Raw genomic sequence first — 17,581 nt, 5'->3', positions numbered from 1 at the left:
GAGGTCCCTTCCAGCCCCTGATATTCTGTGACTCTGTGAAAGAATGAGCCCTGCAGCTCAGTGTCTTAAAGCTCTTTAGGAAACATTTGTTTCCATTTCTAATTTTAAGTAAGTTAAATCATATAGTGTGATGCTTTCTATTTATCTTCCCAGTTATGTCCTTTTTTTTTATGCTAATTTTATTTCTCTGAAAACTGTATAAAAACTAGACTGAAATATGCAAAGTGATTAACTTACTGTATGATGGAAAAAAGTAACATAGTTTTTCTTTTTCACTCAGCTTTCTGTACCACCAGATTCCAGACATGGACATCTTTTCACTGGTAACCTCTTTTTGAGAACCACATCATCGGATGGAAACATGCAATATATAACAATCCCAAGGAAGAAGCACATTTTTGCTACGCACAACCTAAAAATGAAGTTTTTCAGTAGTGATGTTTTTTGAATCAAATGCACTTTTTAATCTTTTTTTTTTTCCTTGTTGAACTGAATGCAGTTCACCTTCATTTTGTTACTGGCTTGGTACTATAGACTACACACTTTCCTAAAGTGATGTATTACTCCATATGAGGTACCTAAAGCCATTTAGAAGATAACCTATTTAGCTGTGTAGTCAAAGGCGTAATTTTGTCCTGCTAAGTTTTGCTGCAGGATCATGTCTCTTGCAGTAAATCCAGCTGCAATCACACTTTAAAGATACTGTGGTGGACTACTCTGCCTAACTACTGACCTCCCAGGCCTTAATGCCTCTTCCAGCAAAAAAACCTTGTTTCCCTGTCAAAATCTAAACACACCTCAGGTATGTTGTAAGTGTGCCTTGTCACCATCTCTCTTCATATTTGGTCCGGTTTGGATCATCTGAGATCTGTTACTTTGCCACTGCCAAATACAGTGAGAGGAACCTTCTACATCTGGTGGCTTTTCCTGGGGTTTAGGAAGTGTAACTTCTGTCTGATGAAGCCTGCTGTGGTGATACGGGTAGAGTCAGGGAAATGTTTTGTTCTGGCATTGGTTTCTAACTGAAATAAATCACCTCTCTGAAGCTGATTTTAACAAGACTTCTTGGATTCATTCAGCTCCCGAACAATTACACGGCACACAGCTGTGCTTGGTAAAGCCCAACAGCAGCGCAGTTCGGGACTTGCACTGCACAGAACCATGACTTGCTGCCCTTTTAAAATTTTATCATGATTGTCAATTATGTTGCCCATCTTCCTGCATGCCTGAGTGCCAGAGGGGATGCACTTCGCTGTCACGCATACAATCCATGGTGCTTCCTTGCCAACTGCGACAGCTTTATTTATTCATTGGTAATAACTTGTGTACAAGTTACTAATCTATTTACTGCTTTAGCTCTCATGAATATGAGGATTTTATGTGGCTTTTTATTTGAAAGACTTTCTAAGCACTGCAACCGATATTTTTATGTGTTAAAAGCAGGGAGAAAACTTGATATTCCAAACCCCAGTCATTTAATTATTTAACGATATGCCTACTCTGGTGTTAGAATTGAAAATACTATAAAGCACTAGCAGACTCCAACCCTTAATCTAGTAAACTGTTCAGCAATGGAATTACAATTGCTATAATAACTTTAGTAACATTTATGATAGCTCAGTGCTATTAGCATAGGATGAGCCGTGTGTTGGTTATGCAGGAGACAGTGACAGGCCATTTGGGGAAGTGCTATTTGAAAGCAGCTCAGCAGCTTCCCTGGCCCCAGAGGGAGCTCAGACTGAAAACTCCATATGGATGCAAGAGCAGGGTTAACTTTTTAACACTGGATTTGAATTAATTTTCAATTATTTCCCCTGCAAGTCTTTTGGAGTGCTTAAACGTGTATTAAACAAGTTGTAGTCCTATAAAAGATGACCAGATAGTTGAGGCTTGTAATAAACACTACTGAAATCAATTAGAAGAATAAAATCCCATTTTTATGCTTTCAGACAAGCAAAGCCCTGCAGATAGGCTTGAGGGGGCAACCTGTAGCATGTGTAGCACAGGCTGATGCACCAGACCTCAGAGACCCTTTTCTTCTGGGCTTCCAAGTTTGCCTTTGCTTTCATTAACATCACATGAATGCACTGAAGAATGTTTTGCATTTACCCCAGGAGAAGTTCTACAGCCCTCTCCAAGGTACATATTGTTGAAAAAAAAATGGTTTAATCCCTTTGTGATTCGGTGGGGAAAAAAACAACCTACTTGGCTTCCAAAGGTGATGGGCTCTATGTTTCAAGTCTTTCTTTTTTGGATGGGTGCCTTGGGCCACCTGAGCCCTTACTGCCTCCAAACACAGGCTGCACAAGGCAACTGAGACACCTTTCGACTCCTGTCTTCAGTCTGAGATCAACAGGTCCATCTTCAAAGGAAAAGACTAGCAGATTTGAAATTACCAAGTCATTTAGCTTTCCAGTTGTCGAATCAGGGCAGCCTGCCAGCCCTCGTCAGAATTTGGAGACAATCTGCGTATTTTGAAGGGGGGGGTGCTCACAAGATTGCTCTGTTTCCCTTAACTGACAAGAGTGTGCTCAAGTAAACAACCCGAATTTTAGCTATCCATTTTCGGGTGCATTACGTAGTAAAAAGCAGGCTTGCTTTTTGCTGTTATCCTGGGAAAGGACGGGTGCCGGAAACCCCTCTGGGGTGTTTCGTGCAAAGACGGGTTGTTCATTTCCTTTAGTCACTTCCTCGTTCTGCCTTCCCCCTCCCCAGGCAGGTCACAGGTGCCACCCACGACTGCGCGCCCGCTCTCCCACCCAGCGAGTGGCAGGTGCTTATTGGGTGAAAACAGGGCACGGAGGAAATAAAGCTTTGCATCTTGGTACATTTTAAGCTTCGCATTTCACCGTTTCTCACTCTACTTGTGAGCTCTCAGCTGTGAAATACTGAGTTTTGATGAACTAAACATGTTACTGTACTCTGTGTTTGCGGAAAGCAAATACCATCAACTTCTGACATTTGCTTAGGATTCTGAAAAGGTGAAAAGTAAAGCAAGGTAGGAGTTGTAGACAGCAGAGCTAGGCAGAAATGCCTTTTTCTTCCACTCAGATTAGAGGGAAAACATACCCATGCAACAAAGTTTTAACAAGTTCAAATCCACAATGTAATTACTGAAACATTCCCTTTGTAGAAGGAACACTGTGCTTCGCAGAAGAAAAACTATGCTGTAAAAGACTAAGTATTTCAATGCATATTCTGTTCAAAGGTATAAGTAATATTTTAGGGAACTTCCTTCAACGAAAAATCCTTAAACTTGTGCAGAGTAGGAAGGCAAAGTTTTTGGGAAGTTTTGTTCTAGAAATAGCATATTGCTACTATTTGTAGGCTGATTTTTGAAAATTTTAATAATATGTAGAATTTGATTAACAACAACAAAAAGCAAACATCCAAACAAAAAAAAACCAACAAAAGCATTCAAAACCCTAGGATGATTTCTATGTATACCATAAGCCCAGCAGCGAGGGGGCACATGAAGACAGAGTGAAAACTAAGCAGATCTTGTGAAAGCTTCAAAGTTCTTTTCAACGCTCAGGGTTATTACAGGATTTAAAAGCACTCCCATCTATTTAATAGTGAAGCTTGGTTTTAATAGTACTCCCATTTTTTAACGGGAGGACTTCCTGGAGTATTTCTACTCCAGTTAAAACAGCAGAGAAGATTTGGCTAAAAATGGGCTGCACTCAGACTAATTGCTAACCCCGAGACTTCTCTGTGGATCTGAGTTTAACTTGCTTGATTCACTCTGGAGGATTCAAATACTAAATGAACGCAGCCAGCCAGCAGGTGTGGCAGGCTTGCTTCAGTTTTACATTCTTTCCAGTGAAATATGGATGAGAAGCTCAGAAATTGCCATCCCACAGCAGAGCCTGGGTGCCAAACCACAGCCAGTCCGGCTTCGTGCTCTGCTGGGATAAATGAGTCCTAATGGGGGAAAAATGCATGGAATGAGGTTGCAACATTTTTTTTTCTTTTTCAATCAAAGCAAGATGCCTGTGAATGCTGGGCAAACACTTAAATGCCAAAAATCTTCCTGATCATCTGCTTTAGTAATACATACTTTTACAGACACACTTCTTAAATAGCCTAACTCTTCACTCCTAATATTGGTTTTTAATAGCTCAAAATTAGTTTTGCAACTAGTTATAACTCATCTCCCTGGCAGAACTGATGGATAGGTTATTCTGTCTTATTTTAGTCTTGCTTGAGCTGCTAAGTTTGTCAATTTAAGTCTCGCTTCCAAAATACAGAAGAGTGAGCCCGAGCACTCCAGGTGTACCTGTGCCTTCCCCTGCTAGCTACGTTTTAAACCAGCATTGTACCGAGCTCTGCTGCTCAGCAAGCTTTTAAGTTCAGGTCTTTCTGGGCAGCTAAAACTTACGAAGTGTATATGAAATCCTACACCATCTTTCAGGAGTCTCAACAGGACCAGAAAGCAATACTTCAAAAATTTTCTTAAAGGCTGAACTACAGCATGCCTTCATAAGACAGCATTTTCTGTGGCCGAATTTCAAAACCTGTCGGTACAAGCACCGGTCTGTACTGCGGTATCAGCAGTGCCCTGCTCAGCAAAGCAGGCACAGCACTAATGTCGTGGTGGTAAACGCCCGACAGCCAGCGCTCGATTTCTGTGAAGAAGTTACTTCTAGACCTATGCTCTTCACGCTGTTGTCAGCAGGCTCCAAGCCAAGGAAGAATTCCTGGTTTGTAAACAGTAGCCAATATCTCGTCAATAAAAGGGAGCTCGTTACAGGACAGTGAGGATCTCATTTTAGAGGCCCACGACAGGAAGAGGACAGAAACATTTAAAGCTGGTGTTAGTTGTATCAGTACACAGTAGCAAACAGCCTTCCACAAGGCACAGAGGGGTAGTATTTTGTCCCAGACTGGGAAGCATGCCCCTCTGAAGCGTCAACAGTATGGGCACCAAGGACACTTGCATCCGACAGCTGGTTTCAAGCACGGTAACACATGAAGGAACACCAAGAACTGCGCAGGCCAGGAAGACTACAAAGGGCAGTTGAGACAAAATCCAGGGGACAGCCAAGTGCTGCCAAACATACGTCACCCCTTCAAAACAGGAATCCCCCCACCCTACGGGCCAAAAAAATGCTCTGCAGGCCACCCCTTGTTCCATGGGGATAGAATGCACAAGGGGGATGCAACGTTGCAGAAAAAGACACAAAAAACTTAAGAGCTAACAGCCTAAGCATTAATACTGGCTAGAGCAGACAAAACTAACAACTTCAATATTAATAGCTGAAGTAGACAAAGCCTACAGATCCCGGTATACGGACTGCAACAATCATATTCCAACACAGCTGTCGAGAGACCTGCCTGAAAGCAGCCTGGGGGGACGTGCACTGTGTAAGATGACCCCTTAACAATTGCTTAGTAATGAAAGAGCAAACAAATAAAAGCAATTAAAAAAGCAAGACACAGACCTTATTACTATTGGTCCACATGATTGCATGAGGGGTGGGGAACTTTGACTGTAAGGGTGTGGTTGCCCCAGGTTGTCTTCGGTCAGGGTCCCAGCTCGAGCTGTAGCACTATTAACAAGAGGTACTTTCATAAAGGAATCTGTCTTTTGGCTTACGGGGAAACTTGGAGACGAGCTCTGTTATGGTGGCTGGCATGTGTAATTTCCATAACAGCAAAGCTGGTTCCGGTATTTGGTATCTTGGGAGAGAAAGGAAGGGGAGAAAAAAAAAAAAAAAGGAGAAAAAGAAGGTACAAAAGCAACCACTCAGGGAAAATGTTTCATCTTCATGAGTAAAAGACCAAATGAAAAGTGGCAAGGAACCATGTTTTTTTGTTTTAGAACAGTCAAATACTGAAGGCTTCAAGATGTAAATGGTTAAACTGCAAAACTGTGGCTTTTATTTCCAAACATACAATAAATAGGTCCACCACAACTAGCCTCTAACTTCATTTTACATGGAAGGATTTTAAAATTAGTTTGTGCATATTTAAAAATTAAACTTCCCTTTGCACATAATTCCATACATAACCAAACTGCATTACATACCAGCTTATGGTCTTGGCACTGTGATGCAAGCAACCACTTTGAAACAGAGCTTTGTAGCAAGCACTTGAACAAAAACCACATTTTGAATTGTTAATAAAACATCTACCAACAATTTAACCTTCTTCTGAAGTAGACAAAAAACTTTTGCATGTCAATGCTGAAAAGCAAGTTGACTTCTCTCATGTTCCTGTAGGGGCTGCAAGGCGAGTGGATTTATTAACTGTTCACTATTTGCTACATGATACAATTTTCATACCAAAATAGCTTTACTGCATAGTAACATTCTGTATTTTCAAATGCAAAAGAAATTAGATGCAGTCTTTTGATTTCATCCCTCATCACTGAATTTAAAGACGTTTTTAACCACAACTCTGCTTCATCACAGTGCAGAAGGCCCTTAATATTTCAAAGATTTATTCAGTCATAAATTTAATACAAAAGTAGAGGCTGAGGAAAAGCCAGAGTAGTCTATACACAATGCACAGTCTGAGTACATTCTGAAGCTGTACCTCTTCAAGAACTATGTATACACTCTTCAAACAAATCCCTTTATCCAGCAATTCAAAATACTTTAGATCAGAAGTTTTATATTAGAATCAATACATTATATGCATATAAATACATTTATAATCTTCGGTTGCTAAACAACCCAGATGGCTGCGAGGATGCGACCTGAACTGGTTCTCCATCGGTTTAGCATACCAAATTGTATTGGCAGCTAACTGTTAACCAAGATAATCACAGTAAAAAAAAAATAATAAAAAAAAAAAAATAAAAATCTTCGCACAAGGTAGGTGTGCCACGGCATCAGTTAAGACTAGAAATACAAAGTGACATCCTGGCCCCTTCATTAGGGCCAGGATTTCAACTTCCGTGAGATGAAACACACAGGAAACATTTTTTTTTTCCCTCTGCTGATGCCCCATTCATGAAAAGTCTCAGCAGAACAACAACAAAACCCCCTCCCCCCTCAAAAAAAACCCAACAAACCAAAGCAAAGCTTTTACAATTGCAAATTTTCTTACAAGACAGGTGTTGCAGATTTCAAGAACTAAGTAAAAGGTTTGTAATCAAAAAAAATAATTAAAAAAAACAACCCCAAAACTAATGTGCAAGTGTGTAGTTCAGAAGATGATAGTGAGGATCAATACAGACCTCAGTCCATGCTGAAACACAGTATCCAAGCTGTCTTACGGAAAAATAGTTCTCACTGCAAATCTCACCTTCCATTAATGAGTGCACTTATATATACTTTAATATACACACCTGCCACACACACCCCCCCTCCTTCCTCCAGTACTACCTGCAGCATCGTCCTCAGCAACCACCCCGATGCTTCCAGAGCCCCCGTGGGCCCTGGCGCTGCCCCCGCACATCGGTGAGACCCCTGAGCTCCCATGGGCCCAGCCGCACGGTGGTACCAGGTCACCAGCACCCACTCGCCACGGTTCGACGAGTACGTCAGGAGTATTCAAAGCAGTAAGCACTGGGTAGTAAGAAGTGTTCTCAACTTTGTTTCTTAAAGGATACAGCAAGGCTGACTTTCTTGAGCATCCTTCAAAGGTGCTAGAAGTTTGAAGTCTGAAGCGTTTCTTTCCACAATGCCAGGTATACAAATGTGTATCTTTTTTAAATAATATTGCACATAGAAATCATCTTAAACTTTGTAGTGAAAGCAGGGTTGAAGGACAGTGTTTTCCAAAACAGATTAAAAAGCTACCTGTACACAGTAATTTTTAATTTAAAGAACGCCAAGATTATTCAAAATCTAAGCACATAATACTGACAGAAAAATGTTAAATTGCACAATCTACATATAAATTACATTTGTAAATACTTAAAAGTTTTTAAACATTGAATACCCTTGATTTCACAAATCAGCTAGGTCACTGTCAAAGGATCAGCTTAAAGAGTTAGAAGTACTTTCCCCCAGAAAAAAAAAGAAACAAAAAGATCTGCAGTCTTAGACGAAGCACTGGAAAGAGTTAAAGCATTTCAGCTCAGAGGTAGTGCTAAACACATCCAACTAGAAGTCCATTATATTTGAACTATGATGAAATAACGTAGTAAAATGTAGAAAGACTATAAAATTTACAAAAATAAATAGTTCTGAATGCTTTAGAAAAATGCAAGAGACTTCGTTGATAAGTGTCTTGATCTGCTTTTCTGACCAAAAGAAAGCAAAACGTGTCTCATTTTTAAAATATACCCATCTCTAGTAACATATCTGCAATCCAAGCAATCCAGCTATGCAACTTGACGCAGGCCAACTTGGCATAGACTCTGATATTAAAAATAAAGTGGAGGCTTTGTAAAAGATCATCTCATATGAAATCTGTTTTGCATGTAAATTCTTCTGACAAATTAAAAATTGCACATAAAAAAGTTTATTGAAAGAGGCATGAGGGGTGATAAGGGTGCGTGCCTATTGTTCCACATGCACCCTGGAAGGAAAAAGATGATTGCACAGTTCTGACAAATAAATATTTCTTTCTTAAAAAAAAAAAATCTGCCACTTTTTTGGTTTATAAGTTTTGGAATTATTTAGAAAATACCAGTATGGACAAATTATTTTTAGTTTGTGTTTTAAAGAATTCTTTACAACTTTTCCAGTGGCTTTTATCCTGAAACCAAACGAAAGTGGCAGTTAAAAAGTATCTTTGGGAAAACCAAGCATCAGGATCCAACAAGAATTTCCATGATGTGGTCCAACTCGCTCAGATCCGTTCTACATATCTGAATGTTGCTTGCTGAAGAAGAGTTACAAGACGGAAAGCTTTTCAGTGGCTCTTCTGTGGCAAGAGATGGTGGTCTGGGCGGCATTAGCGGAGGGCAACAGAAGTCTGAATCGTACATTGACGTGTCAATATCTTCAAAAATGTCATCTATTGCCAAATCCTTCAAGTAGCTAGTTGAATTTGAAATCTCAAAGGAACCAAACACACATTCAGCTCCCTTCAAATCCTGTCTCTCATCTTCTAGTTTTAGACCAGTATTTTCTGGAAACTTTGGCTGGTCATCTCCAGTAGGAACCAGACAAGTAGGTGGGCTTATATCTTCTACAAAGTCTAAATCCTTCAGAATAGATGAAATAGCAGATGACATATCATCATCCGAAACGATCAGCAGGCTATTTTCAATGGGGTCTTCTACAGACCGCAAGTCGCAACAGTTAGACTCTTGCTGACTAATACCTGAAGGCAACTGAAGAGAAATCCCAGATGACTCCATCCCTGTGTAACTGTGAGAACTAGGAGTAATGCCAGGGCAGACATTAATCGGCTGCTGATTACTCTCCTGCCTCATTTCCTCTTGAATTTGCCGCACTGTGTTTGCTATGAGGACAGAGCGGTGCAAGTTCGGTTCCACCAGCATTTTGTACGTCTGTAACTTGGTGAGGCACATATTAAGCACCAACTGCCTCTTAAGTGGATATGGCAGATTTCGACTGGAATCAAAGGCACTCGAGAGACCAGCCATGTTCTCCTCATAGTCACTCAGCTTGCGCTTTAGACCTCTCCCCAACATGAACCTGAAAGAGAGAAATTCCAAATTAACCTTAGGCAAGTCTGCAAGATCTCAACAGGCACTGTTCAAAAAGCCTGTAGCATACGAAGTGTGGGTTAACTTAGATTCTAATGCCAGGGAACACTAAAAGACACAATAAAATCCTATATGAGATACTACTTTCATTGAGAAAAAGCACTTTACAGCTCTGTTGTTTCACAATTTATTATTTAAAGAAAAAAAAACATGAAAGAAATATGGTAACTATTTTTAAAAAAAGCTGAATACTTCTAAGTTTTTGTTTTAAGGTTTACTTTTACCTCTAGTATGAGAATACGAATGTAATCATTTAAAAAATCTTGAATAGGTGAGCTTTTTAACTTCTTATCCATCCCACTGATGACTGCTGGTTCACAACCTGCGAGTGACTTCACACTAACGACATCTGTCAGGAGGCTTTCAAATGGCATTTAAAAAGTGACCAGTTTTGGTAAATAGCTAAAGAAATGAAACAGAATTTAGCTCCTTTCAGTCTGCTTTGTGTGCTTTTGCAGAGAAATACCGTTGCTCTATAACACTGTGGTACAAAAAACTGTATGCATGCACACCTAAAACACACATGATCCAGACAAACACATGCTTAGATGCTTTGCAATTACCATTCAAAATATAAAGTGTTCTGTTAGGGACAACAAATACTACACAATCACTTGTACTGATGCAGAAAGGAGAACACCGTGCACAGGAAACACTGGCAAAATCTTGATTACACACATCTTCACGTTTCTGTGGAATACAGACACCTCACTCTCAAACAATTAAACAAAAATATACTAAACAACCATAAATTAAGACAGCCAGTGGCAGATTAAGGGCAGATCCTTCACACACAATGATCCAGGCCCCGCACGCTGCAGAGGGCCTCCCAACTTCCTTTTCATGCGAGTGCTGGATGCTGCCAGCAATAGCTCAGCTGATTGCCGCAGCTGCCAGCTGCTAGCCTGTTGCTAGACTTTTGGGGACAAGGAGAAGGCAGAAGGATAAAGCCTCTTTTACTTTTGGGATTTCTCCAGATTTGCAGGAAGCACTGCAGGGCTCCATGGCTACATCCATCTGCCTAGACAAGACGGCTGGAGAACTCAGCTCCTCTGGAGAAACAGAGAGTAAGCAAGCAGTGCATACTTCTCAGTAAGGCACACAAGAAAAAACAGACAGTCGCTAGAAGATTTTAGGTTTGAGACTTCTTGATCACACTCCTTTCTTTTAGAGAAATTATCTAGATAAAATCATATTTGTCATGAGAACGCAGTTTTACATAACAGGTAGTAGTTTTGCCTAAGGTTCCGTTTAGTAACACATTCACTATCAAAACTACAAAAACACCTTCAACTACTTGTAATTTTACCAGTGCTGCTATCTTTTAACTTTGGAAGTCTGTTTTACTCCAAATGGGCACAGCACTCACTAAATCTCCTTAAAATACATCAGGTGTCTGGATGCAGTGTGCCTATTCCCAATCTTCCCACACTTACCACATACCACTCCCTCAACTCCAGCACCCCATTTAGAGCAAACAGAACCAGACAGTACCGAGCACTCGATTACAAACAAAATGAGAAGAAATCTAGATAGAAAGTTCAGGCACCAAATATAATAACTGGAAGCATTCGGGGGAGCAGTGTGTGTGAGGCATCCTCAGTTAAACTATCAACACTGTCAGCAATCAATAATTTTAGACACAACCTATGGAAAAGTCACAATTACGCAGGACTTGTTGCTAAACGTACCAACTCATAACACATCACAAAGACAGTTAGTGTGTGCAAATCACAGAAAATCTACAACAAAACTATTAACTCTCCGTATTTTAAGTACTATTTAAATGTTCTTTACTACCTAAGACATGACCCCATAGCATTACTGTAAAGAATAAAAGTACACACCAAAATGACTATTTGTTCACTAAGCACCATCCTTCCCATAAACCAGTGTGCAGTGTTTTTTCTCTTTCTGTTTCTCCAATAACTAATTAAAGCAGATCAAAATTCATACGATGAGGGAACAAAATTAAGACCACACAGGGAACAGTAATTCTGACATTTTATATATTCAGAATGCTTGTTTTTGAAAATTTACTGCTTTTAATATATTTTGAAATATGTATTTACACTGTTAGTCACACAGGAAACACTAGACTTACCTATTTGAATTATATAAATAATGTTAATTTCTAACATGTCAGAAATGTTCTAGTACTTAAATTCAATAAGCAGCTTAAAGAGTAAGCAAGCTATATGTGAGGATACATAATTTCACAAAATCAAAATGAAATGTTTAACTTTTAAATTCATACAGTAGTCTAATTAGACTAAATATTTCATGCTCAAATATGCAGATACCCTGCTTTTCATTCCTCAAATCTCCTTCACAAAATTTGTCCCAGACTCTTCTAGAAATATGCAATGAAGTTTCAGCATGACAGCACTCTGTTCTATAAAAATCAAGCGCAAGAGACATTATTTGCTCAAACTTCAAATGTTTCTGCTTAACAGATTCTCCACTCTCTAGGTGTTAAATATTTCTTTAAAAGAAAAAAAAATATACATAGTCCTATCTTATATTTTAGAAATTCTGCCTGTTTAGTATGTTTTTTGCATAACTGCAAGGATCCATAAGTCTCTCCCCAGGAGCCAGATGACTTCAGAGGTTACATAAAAATTTGGAAAAGGCTAATGAAAACCAGAGTACCATTGGTACAGTGGATTTAAAAATGTCTAGTGTCATGGTTGCTACAGGAGACATTAAATTTCAGTTCTTGTCAAACACACTCAGCTGCTGACCTACAAAAGATACAAAGCCCCTTTGTTACCAGCTAATCTACATTTTATCAGGCCTTTTGCTTTACTTTCTAACAAGAATTTCTGACAGGGTTATATCCTTAACAAACTACTCGTTATTTTCTAAGTAACTTGTCTTTTTGTAGCACTGCGTATTAACACACACATCCCAAATCCAGAAGTCACGCACCAGCAAAATGCTCTCCTTTGGCAGCAATACTTTGAAATGTAAGATGTTGATCACATTATTTAATTATGCAGTGCTCCTCTCACTTCAGTTTCTGGTACTAAGGAAAACAAACAAATCCACAGAAAATCCACACTACCATGCCCAGACAATCCTATATTACCAAGTGACTGCTGCACAGTTTTAAGTCCTTTCCATCAGCTGACAGAACAGCACAGCCAGAACAAAGAAGTCCAAGCTGGCCATACTGAAAACACCAAGTGTCTAGAAACTGCGCTCTCCTTACTCCAGGTTGATTCCAGGAACCTACTCAGATCTCAAAAAAAATGTAGATCAAGTAACAGGATTTTGGAGAGTGCCAATCTGATAACTCCGTAATTCGTAAGCAAATAAAAATTAAAGTTTATGCCAACTTCAAATGTGAGATCTACACATAACTGTTCAATAATAAAAGCAAGCTCTTGAATTTTAAGAAAACATTCAACAACTAAGGATTTTTTTGCGTTCAGAAGCTCTATTTTCGAACCTTTTGCCATGAAAAAAACCAAGAACAATGAGGAATGCCACATCTCAATATTTTTTTCTGACATCTCATCTCATTATAGCAATGCAAACTGAGCCACAGGCCACAAATAGCAGAATGTTTTTTTAATTAAAATTATTTTGCAGATATGGAGAAAAGGAAGTGAAGTGAACTCAGTGCTCAGGAGTGCCAAACTCTCCATCCATGTCACTGAACTACAAAGGAGTCTGTATGTAGAAATTCTGCCCCTGACAGCATGTTCCTCAGTTCCCTCCAGTTCCATGGAGGGCATTTCATAAAAACTCTTCCCTGCTAAGAGGGGAAGCAGCACCCACGCACTACAACCCTACACCACGCTAGAGTTTGAAAATACTTGGAGGGAAGAGGCACATCCCTGGTTGGCAAATCGACACAGGACACTTCACAAACAGGCCCGGTCAGAGTGTGCAGCTACTCAGAAAAAACATTCCAGGCTACCAAAAAAAATTTGCGTTGTGGACAATACAGGACTCGTGCCACCATTTCAGAGGAAAACCACAGCTCCATCTGTCACAGGGTCCAACAGTGCAGTACAGCTGCCACTGACACACAGTTAGGAAATACAGCCGGGAACAGTCACAAAGAATGCAGCATGTGAAAACCCTCAATTACTTCTACCCGGGCAAACTAGTTCTTAATTTCCTCTTCCTCACCTTCCAAAATAGGTTTTAAGAGCAAGTTAAATAGTGTTTAGAACTCAGAACCACCCAGAGCTCTAATTTCCAGCAGAGAAAAGCTTCAAAAAACACAAGCATATGAAACGCAACTGCCACAGTTAGTGTTGTCTGAACACGAACTTTTCACACACAAAACAAGCACTTAACTACACAGGAGTTATTCATTTACCATTAAAGACTATGTTTCAATACCAAGACCATCAATAAATTACTTGGCTTGTACTCTGCAGGTCTAAATCATTTCATTGACAGTGGTCTCTTCTGTATTATCTTTTTAGGATATTATTAAATTCACACTTGCTTGATCCTTTTCACAAAGCCAGTGTCCTGCATTATTTCAGTGTAAAACTGTCCCAAACTAATAAAAATTACTTTTTCATGTAGGACAGAAATACCAGATCTGAACAGGTGGAATCACCTCATGACTGAAAGCTGTCTATGTAATTTTCAGTAATGCAGCTTCGGTATTAAAATCAAAATTAGAGACTCCTTGCTACTGTAATTTGATTAATTCCCTTTCAAAGTCTCTTTTGGCTCATAACTGTATAAAGCATGTAACAGTAAAAACAGACAGAAGTCTCCTCAGATTATAAACTCGTGTTAGTGACTGACCAAAGCTGATTGATAATCTGATTTCCTGCTCTTCCCTCTCTTCCACGGATACCCATTTCACAAGCACACATCTATCTACACAATGTAAAAAGGAATATCCTACAGTTCTGGTTATTTCCTGGAATTATCTGATGTATGCCACATACTAGTTTTAAGTAATCCTTACCCTACCTGACATACATTTTAGCTTAGGCAACACAATTTCACTAATAGTTTTAATTAAGTGCTGGACTGGCTCTTGACTAATATTCCATGTACAAGAAGCTGCACAAGAAAAGCTAAGGCTGAAGGTACAGTTAACAGAGAGAGCATAAATCCTTTCTCCCATCCGGACTTAGCACTGATCACTTAAACGTGACTTACGTAACCCCGTAAGCTGTTACACTACACAGAACACTGTATCTGAGCTGGTGACCTCAGCAAGTGGAGGAGATCCACGTACCATCGCATCTTGGCTGTTAGCAAAAACCAGGAGGAAGTGAGGGAAGGAGCGTTAAACACCACAGAAAACATCAAAGTAAAAACTTATTTGGACCTGAAGGAACTTTAAAATATACACAAGCATATTTAAGTCCACTGCCTCCCCACCCCCTCAGCCCTGCCCCAGTTTAGCCAAGATGAGTAATGGCTGGGGAAGGCACAAGTGGCTAAAAGTGTGCGTACAGGAAGGAGTGAAGTCCTACCATCTTACTGCCACACATCAACTCCTATGTCACAACTTCTTTACAAGAGTATAGAAACAACTAGACAATACCTGCTCAAAGAAGTGAGAATTAATGTCAACATTTTGGTCACTAAATCCTGACCTGTAATACAGCTAGGTCTGTTACTACTACAGCAATTGAGATTCAAGATACACTACTGTTCAGACTTAAAATAAGTTTGAACCTACCCCCACCTCTAAAAAGGAAACTACGAGACCACACAATAAAAAACTCACACCTATGGATGTGCCTAACATCTTTCCCTACACTTTGAAAATAAGAGTAGGCTGAATAGTATTCACGAAGTAGAGGAAAGGAATGAGAAGGGGACTGAGTCTATCACGTAATTAATCTGGAATTCATAACCTTCCCAGTGTCGCTTCGTTATCCGTGAAAGCAGAGAATAAATATATATCAGACATTGGTATTTTAGGATACAAAATTATATTTACACAGCACTTGGGAGTAAGTTTTACCTTGCTTTAAAATTAGTTTTAACTCCCCACACATAACCTGTTTATGTTATGTCTAACAGGATCTGAAAAAAACCTTGCGCTTAAAGCACACCTTCCCAAGTTCCTTACTCCCATTTTCTTTCATAAAGTGAGGGTAAGAGGTTTGCTTTACAAACTACCACAGCTAAGTTTCAGAGCACAATGCTTCACCATGGAGAAGAAACTCCTCCATTAGGATGTGAACCTTCCAAAGCTAAAACAAGTGCATCTGTGCTGCTGACAACAGTAACGAACCCTATCCTCAGCAGCTGGTATCTATCACTCGAGGCTAATATAGAGCTGCCAAGGCAGTAGCAGTGCTGGGAGAGAAAAACTTCCACCCTTAAAAGAAAAGAGACTAAACCAAAGCCTTGCTTCTCCTTCCTCTCCCCCTCTACACTTCCGTATTTAGATCCACATGTACACATAAAGCTCACAGGCGTACACTTTTAATGAGAGTGCATTCAGTAGATTTTTTTTTTTCAGGAATTTTGGGTAGATTTTCTTCTTAGTGAAAGAAGGACCCAGAATCACTCAAACTAAGGATTGACAGTAGTTAGCAAAAGCTAACACGTGATTAAGAGTTACTAAATCTAGAAACTCCCACAGTAAAACTAAACTGTAATTAAATGAGGACATAAAAGAACCCAAGCAAGAAGCAAACTACCACAGTTCCACCAAAGTATCTCAGTGGAAAGACAAATGATCATTAGGAGGGCAAATGTCATGACATACTTCTTGTCAGCTTGTTCTAATCAACTGAACAGTTCTCAATTCATTTTCTTTATGGTATCTATTTACTTCAAACACAGAGATACCGGACGTATTCATTCACATGACACTGACGTGTTTTAGGGTTACAGCAATCTAAATAAAGTTTCATTAATAACAAAAATTACAGCTTATTAACTGTACCAAATCAGCATGCCCATACTTTAAAGAAAAATCAGACTATTAACATTAAAAGCAACCAATAAAAAAAGCTCTCTTTTCCTGATCAAGGACCATGCATTTACTCTAGCTCTCTTAATGGAATACAGAGGAAAGTAATTTTCAATAACTAAATCAAAAATCACTTTACATCTTTGCTAACAGAATAACACACAACTTTTCTTCAGTATCCAAAGTGCCTTCTACTCACACAACCAGACTGTTAATATTCAGTTTCAGCAGCTGAACAGTGAACCTCTCTATAAGATTGAGGTCTTACTTAAATTCCCAAGAAATGTGCTCTTGTGGCACTATTAAATTCTTCATTAGATTATAATACTTTGTTGTTATAAAGGGGGGGGAAAAAAGTAATGCCAATTTAGAATGTTCAAATCAATCAGGATACTATTTAGTAGGCCTAAAGCACTTCACTTTATATAATACACCCCATTTTCAAAAATTATTTTTCAGTTTACAATTCTAACCCACAAAAATACAGCTGATTATCAGAACATGTGCTATGCACATAAAGTATGATTTCATAAAAACATATAAGTAGTTACCCTTAGAAATCAGAAAGGAGTCCAGGCAGGAAGATTCCAGATTTTGCATAAAGTGTGATCATCCAAGAGTCTTGAACTATTCAAGAGGCCAAGCCATCCACCGAGGTAGGATGATGTGACTTAAGAAGAAAAACAAAACAAAACACAGAGTATTTCATTACTATGCCATTTTTTAAAAAATGAAGTACTAGGCAACCTTTTAAACATTTTGTGCTAAATTCTATTAAAATAGTTAAACAGAATAAGAAAAACTGAATTTCATGAATATATTGAAATATGGGGACCTAACAGTTTCACCTATGAACACATATGATGTGGAAATTATCTTTCATAAATGAAAACAACAGAATCCTCTAAGTGTTAAGCTTTAAGATAAGAATTTGCATTGATAACTTCTTCAGATTACCAAACACTGATTTAGAGTGGTAATAATTTCAGAAATCACCTATCAGGAGAAACAATAACATGAATTGTAAA

The 17,581-nt window shown here is 39.1% G+C and overlaps 1 protein-coding gene across 1 annotated transcript; it reads right to left on the bottom strand.

Moving 5' to 3' along the window:
• Nucleotides 1–8,707: 8,707 nt before the first annotated feature.
• Nucleotides 8,708–17,225, bottom strand: LOC104274518 (SERTA domain-containing protein 2-like). Its single transcript, XM_009870171.1, has 2 exons — nt 17,105–17,225; nt 8,708–9,563 (listed from the first exon to the last, which is right to left on the bottom strand). Exon 2 carries the CDS (start codon nt 9,557–9,559, stop codon nt 8,708–8,710), a length of 852 nt encoding a protein of 283 aa, XP_009868473.1. The 5' UTR covers nt 9,560–9,563; nt 17,105–17,225.
• Between the last annotated feature and the right edge of the window lie 356 nt (nt 17,226–17,581).

This window comes from Apaloderma vittatum, unplaced genomic scaffold, assembly GCF_000703405.1.
Source record: "Apaloderma vittatum isolate BGI_N311 unplaced genomic scaffold, ASM70340v1 scaffold31675, whole genome shotgun sequence".
Taxonomy (NCBI): domain Eukaryota; kingdom Metazoa; phylum Chordata; class Aves; order Trogoniformes; family Trogonidae; genus Apaloderma; species Apaloderma vittatum.
This window is presented reverse-complemented; position numbering and strand designations above follow the sequence as displayed.